Consider the following 12396-nt stretch of genomic DNA (forward strand, 5'->3'; position numbering starts at 1 on the left):
GACCCCGTGCCGTGCTGCCTTGTCTTCCTCAGCTTTGACTTCCCGACTCCCGACCTTCTCATTCCTGGTCCACCAGGACCCAGCGCCGTGTCGTGCTCCGAGCGCAGGGACTTGTGCGGGGCAAGAGGAATTCCGCCCCGTGCTGCACCCCTGGGTAGTTCAGGACTCAGGTTCAGAGAGATGTGCAGGGCCCGACGGGACAGCGGCTGCCTCCATCCCCGCCCGGCTCAGACGGCAGAGCTATTGGAGCGGTGTCGGGCGTGGGGACAGAGCTATAGCTCCGAGACCTCTCAGTGCCACACCGTCGGCGGGGCTCGCTAGGAGCTCGGGCAGCGCAGAGCCCGGAGGGCGCGGCGGGCAGAGCGGGGCGGGCAGCCCGCACCTCTCCCGGGGCCCGGCGCAGCGGAGGAGCGAGGACGGTCCCCGTCGCAGCCCCGTCCCCGTCCCGGGCGGGCGGGAGCCCCGCGGCGCGGCTCGGGGGAGGCTGCGGCCGCCGTGCGATCGCGGGGGCTCCGGGAGGAGCTGACGTCAGGCGGCCCCTTAAATAGCAGCGCAGCCGCCTCTGCCCCGGCACTTCCCGCGGAGCCGAGAGCCGCAGCCGCGCCCGCCGGGGATGGGAGCGGCGGCGCCGGGGCCGCGGGCGCGCGGGGGCCGGGGCGGAGGGTGCAGCCCCCCGGGGCGGCCCGACCGAGCCGCCGCCTAGCCGCGAGCCATGCCCGTGCCCGTGCCCGAGCGGCCCCGCCGGGAGCGCGGCGCCGGCCCCGCCGCGGGGCCCCGGGGGCAGCGGCTCGCCCCGCCGCCGCGCTGAGCCGCGCCGAGCCGCGCCGCGCCGGGCCGCGCCATGCCCGCCGGCGTGGCCCCATGGAGCCATGGCGCATAGGGCGCCCAGCGGGCGGGCCGTGGCTCCATCCCGGCGGCTGGCGCGGAGGGTGCTCTTCCTCTTCACGCTGTCGCTGTCCTGCTCCTACCTCTGCTACAGCCTCCTCTGCTGTTGCGGCGGCTCCGCCGCGCCCCGCGCCCGCTGCGCGCCCGCCCGCAGCGCCGCCGCCGCCAAGAAACTTCTGCAGAAGTCGCGGGCGTGCGGGCGGCCTCCCGCAGAGCCTCCGGGCAGCGCCGCGCCCGCCCGTCGCCCTCGGGAGCCCCCGGCCCCGCCCGCCGGCAGCGCCCCGGGCCCGGCCCGTCCGGGCAGCAAGCGGCTGCCGCAGGCCATCGTGGTGGGCGTCAAGAAGGGCGGCACCCGCGCCGTGCTGGAGTTCATCCGCGTGCACCCCGACGTGCGCGCCCTGGGCACCGAGCCCCACTTCTTCGACCGCAACTACGACCGCGGGCTGGAGTGGTACAGGTGAGCGCTGCTACGGGAACGGGAACGGCCCCGGGAGCGACGTCGCTCCGCGTTGCCCCGCGCCTCTCCCACCCCGCGCTGCCCGCCCAGCTCGGGCTCCCCGCACCTCTCTGGGCCGTGCCGGCGGTGCGGGCGACGGGCGGGGGAATCGCGGCTCTGCGCGGAGCGGTTGCGGAGCCTTTCAACTCCCGCGCATCCCCGGGGCGAGGCTGAGCGCAGGCGGCTGGGAAGGTCCCGGCGCGGCGGCCACAGCCCGTGCCCAGCCGGTCCCTCCGCTGCAGCCCGGGCGGTGCCAACGACTCCGCCTCATCAGGGGATGCACGCACCGCTGAGAAGCGGTCTCCGAACCACGACCGCCCCGGTACTGCTGCGCTGCGCGGCGTCCCTCAAAGCCCCCCTGCCGACAGCTTTTATCTCAGGGTCTGTGAGAGGGCAGAACGTCCTCCTGCGCCCCGTGTGCCTCGAGTCAGATAAGCGAGCGTGTGCCCGCGATCCCTCATAATTCGCAGAGAACAGCGAGTGCATCTCCAGGAGGAGATGGTGAGATTTTAATTTAAGTAAAGGCTTCTGTGGACTGTTTGGTGATGCTCAGAGAGGACCCACAGTCTTGGCTGCATGCTGGCTGGATCCTGCTCAGCGTGCTGCGGTGAGCACTGCGGGAGCCCTGGGCAGCTCTCAGGCAGGGCTGGGTGCTCGTGGGGCATCGGCCTAGGGAAGCAGAGGAGGCTTGGTCAGACCCAATGCCTGTGAACGTGCAACAGGGGAGGATGCCCGGCACAGGTGGGTGGGGAGCAATGCAGCTGGCTGTGGGGCTGTGCACCCAGCTCTGCTCTCTTCCCCTTTTCCTGAGCAGAGTGATGCTCATCGGCTCCTGAAGGCATTGGGAGGCAGTGTGATGTGATGCTCCCTCTTGGCCCTTCTGGGATCCCTGTGTTTGTCTCTGTGCAGGCCAGACATGAGTCATGCCTGTGGCGTCAGGATGCTGCTTGCTGACTGCGAGTGGGTCAAAGCCACTCTGTGCATCACTGGGGTGCTGGGCTGGTCCTGCAGCATCCCTGCCCAGGGTGCCAGCCCTAACACTGCAGCAGGAGGGCTGTCAGGGGGTGCGGGCAGCCAGAATCATAAAGAGCTGTGTAACCAGAGGTGTGCTGTTCTGTGTGCAATAGTTCTGCTGGCAGGTGACTGGTGAGCTAACATGGGTGCAGGTGGAGAGCTCTGAAGCTTTTTTACTGTCCTAAAGGAACTTCAGATTGTCTAAAAGCCATGAAGGATGATTCTGCGATACAGGCAGACAGTGACAGGAGCTGCAGCAGTTTGGTCAAAGGGCCCTGGTGTAGCAGGGTGGGTGAGGAGCAGGGTCATGCTGAGCCCCAAGCCCAGTAGGAAATCTGTGTGCCTTGCATCTGGCTGGGAAGTGGCACTGTCCTGGGCCTTGCAGGCCCCCTGGGTTCCAATGGGGCAGGGGAGCTCAGGGCTGAGAGCCTCGCTGGCAGCGGAGGACTGAAACTCATGGTGGTGATGAGAGCATGGCTGGGTGCTGCGGGGCCTGGAGTTGTGTCTAGATCAATGGAGAGATCACATCAGGACAGCGGAGTCTCCAAATTACTTCAGATAAAACAATTAAATGACACTTCCCGGGTTTTATTACTTTTTTTTTTTTTTTTAATCTTACAAATGTGCCAAAACTTAAGCGCGGCGGCTGCTAATGTACAAAGTGTGGAATTGATTTTACTCCTTGCAAGTGGAGCAATTAAATGTGGAGCAGGTCTAATGCTCAGCACGATGAGCTGCTGTCGCCCTGCCAGGAGAGCAGGGAGCAGGGGAAAGGCAGCGCTGGCACCCAGCGAGGGGTTGATGGCAGCACAGCCAGCAGCTGTCATCCATGGGAGAGAGGGGACACACGAGGACCGCTGGAGACGTGGGCTGTGTGGAAGGGCGAATGCTGTCCTCGGTGAGCAGCCAGTGCTCAACCCCTCTGCTCCCCGTGCTGCCCAGGCGCTGCCTCCTTAGCGGCCAACCAAACCCACCCTTGCCGTTCCCAGTACCCATCAACCATTCTCATCCTCCTCATTAGCAAGAGAAACACTACAGGAAAGGTATTTTTAGCAAGATCTGTTTTAAGACAACCGAAACCAACCGGCCAGCTACTGGGGAGGATCGATTCATCACCAATTCTGGGCTCAATGCACAATATGGAGCTTTTCCTGCTGCAGCAGTGTGCCAATAACCTTCAATATTTTCCAGAACACAGAGAAAGCGGAGTCATTTAATTTGCAGTTAACTTTGAACGGCAGCTTGGGGTGCAGCTTTCCAGGATTCCTGTGTGCCCCCATGGGATGCTCCAGCACTTGTCTTTGTAGTGGTTTGTGGCAGCTGGGACTCCCAGGCACTGCCCAGCTATGGGCCATGCACCTTCCCTGGGGGGGGGAGCAGAACCCCAGGTGAGAGGGAAATGCTCACGTTCCCCTGCACCTGCAGGAGGGAGCTGCAAACCCTGGCTCCTGCACTCCGCCTCACTAATTGCTCTCTGCTAATGGCCACGTTGGCTCTCACACAAATGGGAGCCCATTAGGTTTCGCCCAACGACACATACTGTTTTGTGGGCTTGACTGACAGTGCATTTTGCTAAAGTTAATTAGCAAGAAGAGAGGAAGGCAGCAAGCTTCAAGGATGCTTTGAAGTTTCCTTGACTTCAGACAGGGCCGTGGCTCAGAGGACGGGTGCATGGCCTCGCAGGGGCTGCAGCGCCCCAGACCAAAGCATGGGACTGCTGGCAAGGCACTGACCCCAATAGTGACCACAGTGCATGGGAACTTCCCCTCCAGGGTGCTGGGAAGGCACGGGAATGTACCTCCTTGCAGAGCATTGAGTCTTCAGTGTTAATGATGCGTGTTCCCGTTCTGTCTTCCATGACCTTGTTTGTAACCTTGCAATTTGTTCTAACCTTCATTTCTTGGTGTGAGATTATGCTCGGATCCCGGCACGGCTGTGGGCTCCAAATCTGAGATGCGAAGGATGCTGTTGGCACCTATCAGGGGCTGCACATAGCCTGCAGTGCCCATGGGAGCTGCTGTGCTGCAATGCCCCCAGCCCCCGGGTGCTGTGTGTGGCTGTATGAGGGATCCGCATGAGCTGCAGCTCCCCCAGCCCAGCAGCTCTCAGCTCTGGGATTTGGGGCAGGGATGTTCAGGAAGAGGGGAGCTGCACGGTGCTTCTGTGCGTGACGGTCAGCAGCAGTGTGCCTTTTGGAAAAGATTGTGTTGACTTAAAGGACACCGCAAATCTCTGGAGCGTTTGAATGATTAAAAATGAATCAGCAACAAAGTTAATTACTGTGTTCACACTGCTTTTATGCATTGAAATGTCCCTCATTATCTGTCTGTGAGCACTGGTGTAAGTTCTTTGAACATAAACATTTATTAAAGGGAGCTGCTCTGTCATTAACACCCCGCGCTGCCTGGGGCTGGGCTGTGCTTTTTCTGGGTCTCCTCTCAGCACAGCACTTTCCCAGTGGGGACAGATTCCCTGAACCATACAGCTTTAGGGGATGGTGCTGAGCCCACCCCGCGGGGCTGAGCAGCGACAAAGCCCTGCTGCCAGAGATCCCACAGTGCTGCCGTCCGCATTCCCCACCTGGGGCCGGGGCTGTGGCTGCTCCCAGCGTCATGTCCCTGCATGAGCAGCAGCTGTTCTGGTGTCAGCTGCTGTAGGCTGTGTCCTGAAAGTCTGCTGCAATGTCACTCTGCTGGTGAGAGCTTCTTTTATCTTCCTCACACCTCAGTTTCTCGCATGCTTGACCCAGTTTTGCTAAAATCTTCGTGGAGCTGTGCTAGAGCTTTCATCTACTGACACTGTTTGCAGTCCCGCCATGCCTGGTATGGCACAGCATGGGGTGGCACAGCACTGCATGGCTTGGCATGGCACAGCACGGTATGGTGTGACAGGGCACAGCACAGCACTTGCATCCTCCCAGCCATGGTCACCTCGCTCTGTGTCGAAGTAGCATATCACAGCTACAGGTGCAGAGCCTACACGCAGGAACACACTCAGCCCTCCCACCAGAGCCAGCACGGGGGATTTTTTTTGTCCAAATTAAACAGTTTGGTTTCGTGCCGAGTCCAGGATTGTGCACACATCAGTCTGTGGCCTCCGAGGAGAGCTCTGGCTGCACCCGCCAAATCCTCTGCACACAGCGAGTGGCGGCAGCAAATATTTGCCTGGAGCTGGCAGTGCTTCGTGCAGCACTGTGCGGGCTGAAGGCAGAGCCATAACGGGATTACTGAGCACATGCTCCCCCCGTGCATGTTGATCCGCAATATCTCAATCATCTGATGAATTTTTGTACAAATTTATCCCTGGGAGAGTGTTTCACGCATGTTCAACATCAAAGCAACGTAGCCAGCAAGGGAGCGTATGTTTCTTTAATGTGGGAGTGTTGTAGGGACTGCAGGGTGCCCAAAGGCAGATTATGAGAGAATTAATAATTCAGGTCTGGGAAAGGTGCTGGAGAGAAGTTAACTCCTTCCAGGCAGGTGTTGATTCACAGGTTGGGAGAGAGCATTAATGCTTGTCTGCAGTGTACTAAAGGGCTTTAAGAATTTAGTAACTACAATAAAAATAATCTCTAATTCAAGAGGAATTAATGCTGTATCTCCAGCCAGATTAGTGCAGTGAGCAGGGGATTTGCTGGAGCTGGGGATGCCTAGCAGGTTTGATGCACATCCCTGGGTTGCACCCTGGGCAACCAGAGTGGCAGTGGGGCAACTTTGGCAGTGCAGCCCTGTGCTCTGCTGCGGAGGCTCTGCCTTCTTCCCCATGTGTCTGCAGCTGTGCAGGGCCCTGCTGTGTCCTGGGGAAGGGGCTGTCAGCTGTCCCACACTGTCAGCCAAGCAGAATGTGTGTGCAAGGAGCACTGTGCCAGGGAGGGCTGAGAAGTGCCGGGGTGACTGAAGGGCACTGGTGAGTGGATGTTGGCATCCCACAGCCAAGAGCATGGAGAGCTGCAATACCCCTGGTGATGAGATACTCCTGGTGATCACTCCCAGCCTTTTTGGCAAGCACAGTTAAAAGCAAATGAAGGAGAAAGCTGAAGGAATGCATTGGGAGTGGCAAAGGAGCTGCATCACTAGACAGTGCCTCCTGGAAGGAGACCCTCCGACTGCTCCCACAGCCCCAGGACCTGTCCCTGCTCCCACAGCTGATCACCGGGGCAGGTGAGGGGAAAGGCTGCTCTGCAGCCCACACTGCTTCAGTGAGACCATTGTGGAGCTCGCCCTGCCACGTCCGCAGACACGTCCATGCCCCGCTGCTCACTCAGCAACAGCTTTAACCTCCTGCATTTCTGCTGCGTCGCAGATTCTCTTCACCAGGACAAAGCACATCGTGCACACGCCGCCAGAGGGACAGTTCCAGTCTGGTTGCTGCAGCCCCAGGGTGCTGTGAGCAGTTATGATGGTGGCATCATCCTGGTCCCCAGGTTTGGCCATGCAGGTGAACCCCTGAACACCCAGCAGCAGCCCTGGAGCCAGCAGCATTCATGTCTCACCTATGCACATCCCGCACCTGAGAGTGCTGCAGTGAGCCTGGCCCTTCCATGTCACCAGGATGTCACTGCACTGGCACTGGCTTTGGCAGGGGTCCGGCACTGCAACCTGCTGCATCTTTGGCTAAGGAGCACCCAGGAAGGAGCCCACTGCACCCACAGCACCGTGCAGGTGCTGAAAGCCTTCAAACCCGAACATGCCAGCCCTGGGCTTAAAACTATGTGACATGCTATTTGTATGCAAATAACTTTCGGAATGCAAAAGTCCAAAAATATCATTTTAAAGTCAACTGTAATTAAGTTTGCAATGCATTTCCCAGCTCCTGCAGCTCTGGGGATCCCGCCGTTAACACAAAGATGAATGTGTGGATGACATTTCTCCCCCTCACACGGTTTTGCTGGTGATTTATTTATCTATTCGGGCTGGGTTTTGTTGTCTCAGCAGTCTCTGTTGTTCAGGAGCAGCGAACACTGGGAGTCCATTTAAAAAGAAAACAACTCCTGTCTCATTTCCGTAATTTATTATGCGGAGATTTTGTGTTTTTCATAATTGATTAGAACCTGTAATTTCATTTTTTAAATACGTGGACCTATTAGCTCACGTAATGAAAGTCTAACAAGCCTGAAGATGAGCCATTAATGAAACAGCAGTTTTATGATTCTCCAACAATATATTGTAACGGCAGTTCGCTTATAAAGCTGTCCTGCACTGATTTACACCAAAACTTGTTTGTGATATGGAGATAGCAGCAGTGGTGCCTGGCACTAAATTAGCACTTCCTGACAGTCATTAAACAATGGGAATCATAATCTGGATTTATGGGGTTTGGAGCAGAGCAGTCAGAAAGGCCAATTAAGCCACGGCTGTGCTCGGGTACCTATGTAAAACATTTCTATTAATTTATGCTAGCGAATTAGTTCTCTTTCAAACAAAAGAACTGATCAAGAGCAGGTGAGGGCTGCAAGGCCAGCAGCACCATGCCCAGATGAGTCCCCTCTGGGCTGGGTCTGCTGCTGGGTTTCTGTCTGCAGCTGCACCAGTGCCAGGGGCTGAGGACATTGCACTGGGGACCCTGCAGTGGGTGCTGGGCTGAAGGTACCCCCCCCAGAAGGTCTCTGCTTGCAGCCAGCAGGCGGGTGCATCTTTCCATGCATGCTGCAGTATGCCAGGAAGAGGCATGGCCATGCAGAGTTATCCCATGAATAAAGCAGTGCCTGTGCTCTCCAGCGGAACGGCTGCAGGCAGTGCTCTGATGTTTGCTTTCTGTGACTGCTCCTGTCCTGAGGCTTTGCTGGGCGAGCCCACACATCAATAGAGCCAACTCTATTAAGATGACTGCTGCACCAGCTCCTCCTGTGCCTCACTGCCCTGGTTCCCTTGCACTCCTGTGCAGCCACATGACATTGCCTATTCGATTGCAGGAGCCCCAGGGACTCACAACCCCCACACCGAGCAGCTGCAGTAGGTCCCTGGTTGCAGCATGCAGGGTTTGTTGCCAGCAAAGCCTTCCTGGATGCACATCTCAGAGCTCATGGTAAAGCTCTCCCCAGGCAGCATCTGTGCCTTACAGCTCACAACTGAATTGTAATCAGCGAGCCACTAACTTCCACTGCACAGTGGAAGAAGTAACAGATGCTTCAGAGCAATAAACATAATTGAAACATGAAGTGCCTGTGAGCACAGTGAGGCCCTTGGGGTGCACTCCCCAGTGCATGCTCAGAGCACTGGGCAGTGCTGCAGCCACCTGTGTCCAGCACCATTATATCCTTGTTCCTTCCAAAGCCCTGAAGGTGGAGGAGAAGCTATTCTGCTCGCAGCCCAACTAAAAGGATGCCATCAGAACAGGTGTTGTCCCAGACCCCTCAGTCAGACTTTGGGTCCCCTCTCCTCGATCCCAGCGGTGCTGCTGTTGGCGGTGCTGCTGTTGGCAGTGCTGCCATATGCCCAGTGCTGTCACAGTGGCAGTGACCCGCAGGGGGCTTGTGCCAGCTCCTGGCACAATGCAGGCACCCTGCTCTCCTGCTGCAATGGATCTAATGGTTGACTCTGGTAGTACAAGGCCAATTTATAAATCTTTCCGTCCCATTAGATTTTATTTGATTTGGATGTTCACGCATCAAAGCAAATGATTTAATTAGCACTAAGTGGGGCTGCCTGCCCCAGCCCTGTGGCTCTGCCTTCACCCAGAGATGGGCACCAGGGCTGTGTGGGGCTGCTGGGGGCCAGGCGTAGGTGGGGACAGCTGTGATCCCATGGAGTGGGGCTGCACTTGGGGCTGGCACTTGGCTCACACTAGTGGTGACCAGCAGAATCATAGAGCAATGATGGCAGGGGGAATTGCAACAGTTCCAGAAGGAGCAGCTGTAATTTCTTTTGGGAATGGCAACCAGTGTAGCAATATGTGATGAATGGACTGGAGGCTCCACAGAGATTTTCTCATGGTTAATGCCATGGCAGAGGTCAGGGCAGATGGCTGCAGGGTGAACTCACACATTGCCCTGAAGCTGGTGAATTCAGCACCAGTGGAGATGGAGCTGCCACAGCTACTGCATAGCACCTCTCCAGGGCAGTGCCTTCACCTCTGTCCTTCATGGCTCTGGGCCCTTGGGGCTGAGCATCCCAGGTAGGTGCAGCCCCTGCAGGAGCTGGGACTGGACGTGGCTGGGGCAGTCCCTGCAGTACTACAGAAGAGAGCTGTGCCCTCCTATCCTCCGGTCCTGCTGGGAAAGGACACCCTGCCAGCCTGGTTCTGCTCCTCACCACCTCATTCTCTGCTTGCAGGAGCCTGATGCCACGCACACTTGACAGCCAGATCACGGTGGAGAAGACCCCCAGCTACTTTGTCACCAAGGAGGCCCCACGGCGGATCTTCAACATGTCACGGGACACCAAGCTGATCGTGGTGGTGCGCAACCCCGTCACCCGCGCCATCTCGGACTACACGCAGACACTCTCCAAGAAGCCTGACATCCCCACCTTCGAGGGGCTGTCCTTCCGCAACCGCAGCCTGGGGCTGGTGGACACCTCCTGGAACGCCATCCGTATCGGGATGTACGCCGTGCACCTGCAGAGCTGGCTGCAGTACTTCCCCCTCTCTCAGATCCACTTTGTCAGTGGGGAGAAGCTGATCACCGACCCAGCTGGGGAGATGGGCAAGGTGCAGGACTTCCTGGGCATCCGGCGCGTCATCACCGACAAGCACTTCTACTTCAACAAGACAAAAGGCTTTCCTTGCCTGAAAAAAACAGAGAGCAACAGCTCACCGCGCTGCCTGGGCAAATCCAAGGGGAGGACTCACGTGCAGATAGACCCCGAGGTGATAGAGCAGCTTCGGGACTTTTACAGACCTTACAACATCAAGTTCTATGAAACAGTCGGGCAGGATTTCAGGTGGGAATGAGCAGCCGGGAGCAGAGCTGCGGTGACATGAGCTGCAGTCTTCCATGGGGCAATGGGGGGGCAGGGCCAGGACCTGCACAGCCCCATTCTTCCTGCAGCCGCAGCATGGCAGGAGGGGGCCAGGCTGCTGCGGGGTGAGCAGGGACAGGACCACAGTGCCCGCAGGTGTCACAGGTGCTGCCATCCCAATGCACAGCTGTGGAGTCCTGTGTGTCGGTGCTGTGGTGATGGCCCCACTTCCAGGGTATGTCCCTCCTCAGCACCCCAAAGGGACCCGGGGCACCTGGAACAGAGGATGTGCCCAGGGCAGGCAGGGCTCTGCTGCCCACTGCCTTCTGTCCCTGCAGAGCAGTGTGGCTATCAAGAGGGTGAGATGTATCTGCTTGAAACAAAACGTCTTTGAAACGTGTTGTACCAATATTTTGTCCTGTGAATAAAGCACAGAATCCTGCTGTTACGGGTACTTCAGTGGCACTAGTGTCCTTGTTCAGCATGTGATCCCTTGTGTAAATAAAAGAGGCTATCACCGCTCCTTACGCATGGGCTTTTCTTAGGGCAACCTCCTCTGCGTTTGGGGCAGCCCCGTGGCATCCTGCTCCCAGCTGTGGCGCTGGGCTGCCGGTGCTGCAAACAGAGACCAAGGGACAGCACAAGAGGGAGGGAGGAGGCCCTGCAGAGCTTGGCATGGGGCTCAGCTGCTCCAGTCATGACACCAGGAATGACACTGACATGGCCGGGCACAACGGGGCAGATCTGTGCTGTGGTTGTGCACTCACACGGTCCTGTCCCATCCTGCAGTACTCCATCTCAGCAGGCTATTAGCAGTCACAGTAACAAGCACCACTGGTCGTGCATATCAACAGCAGCTCTTGCTGGAGAGATGTTATCTGCCTTTCTGAGTGTTGGACTGTTTGAATCATCTATTGATTTTCTCAGTAAATCTCAGGCGTTTCTGTCAGAGGTTGCAATTTACCACTAGCGTCTAAATCCCAGCTAGAGCCCAAGCTGCAGCCTGCCCTGCCTGCAGGCAGCCCTGTGCCCATGGAACCATACATAGCATCATGGAAACATTAAGTTTGGAAAAGGCCTCTGGGATCACCAAGCCCAACCCCAGCCCCTACCACCATGCCCCCCAGCTGTGTACCTCAGTGCACATCTCCACGGTTCTTGAACACCTCCGGAGATGGTGACTCCACCACCTCCCTGGGCAGCGTGTGCCAGTGCTGGACTGCTCTTCCTGAGCCTTCCTAGGGCTGATTCCTGTGCAAAGAACTCTGATCTTGGAGGTAATTCATGGCCATCTTACAGCACCCTCCCTACATCCCTCCCACCATTGCCCAGCAGCAGCTGCAGGAGCCGGGGAGCACCCAGCAGTGTGGCCCCAGGGACAGCTGTGGGCAGGCGGTGGCCAAGGGGGGATTATCAGGAAGATGGGATATCTTCTCATATGATTTTTTCCTTTAAAGGAAAAAAAAAAAAAAAAGCATTCACAGCAAGACTCACAAATCCCAGGCTTGCAGTGAAAAAACCATTTCCAATCCACTCCAAGGAAGCAGAAGGTACTGGGCTAGGTTGATCCCCCCAGCAGTACCGTATTAGTGGGAAATTAGAGCTGGAGGCTGGGGAAACCACAGCAATATCAAACAATTACTCTACATTTGTTCTTACAAATGTAGGGAGCAGAAATGGGCTTGCATCAGGTATTAAATTTCCAAGAGGTAGGCAAATGAGGGCTCAGGAAGGGCTGTGCTGACCATGCTAATCATGTTGGAAGCTCCTAAAACAAGGCTTAAAAGGCATTCAAGCAGGCAACCTGTGCACGGCAATGCCAGTGCTGTGCAGAGGAGCTGCAGGAGGGAGCTGGGTGCCACAGCAGGTGCCATCATGAAGCTGTGTCCTCCCAAGCTCCCAAATGCCACTGGGTCCTGAGCACACAGCACAGAGCCCTCTGGTGCACAGCACGATTTCAAGCAGCCCGGATTAGAGAAACTAATCCCCTCCCAGTGGCTAAATCAGCCCAAAGCCCTGGCTTAGTGAGTGCTGGGAGCGCCGTAAGCACGTGCAGAGTCAAGGAGGAGGAGATGCATGGGGGTCGGGGCTCCCATGCAGCAG

At 57.5% G+C, this 12396-nt stretch overlaps 1 protein-coding gene across 1 annotated transcript; it reads left to right on the top strand.

The window, feature by feature from the left end:
• Positions 1-869: 869 nt before the first annotated feature.
• Positions 870-10285, top strand: HS3ST2 (heparan sulfate-glucosamine 3-sulfotransferase 2; the record flags this gene model as incomplete). The annotated part of the gene is made up of 2 exons (XM_079542836.1): positions 870-1342; positions 9667-10285. 2 exons carry the CDS (start codon positions 870-872, stop codon positions 10283-10285), a joined length of 1092 nt encoding a protein of 363 aa, XP_079398962.1.
• Between the last annotated feature and the right edge of the window lie 2111 nt (positions 10286-12396).

This window comes from Tetrao urogallus (genome assembly GCF_951394365.1).
Source record: "Tetrao urogallus genome assembly, chromosome: 15".
Taxonomy (NCBI): domain Eukaryota; kingdom Metazoa; phylum Chordata; class Aves; order Galliformes; family Phasianidae; genus Tetrao; species Tetrao urogallus.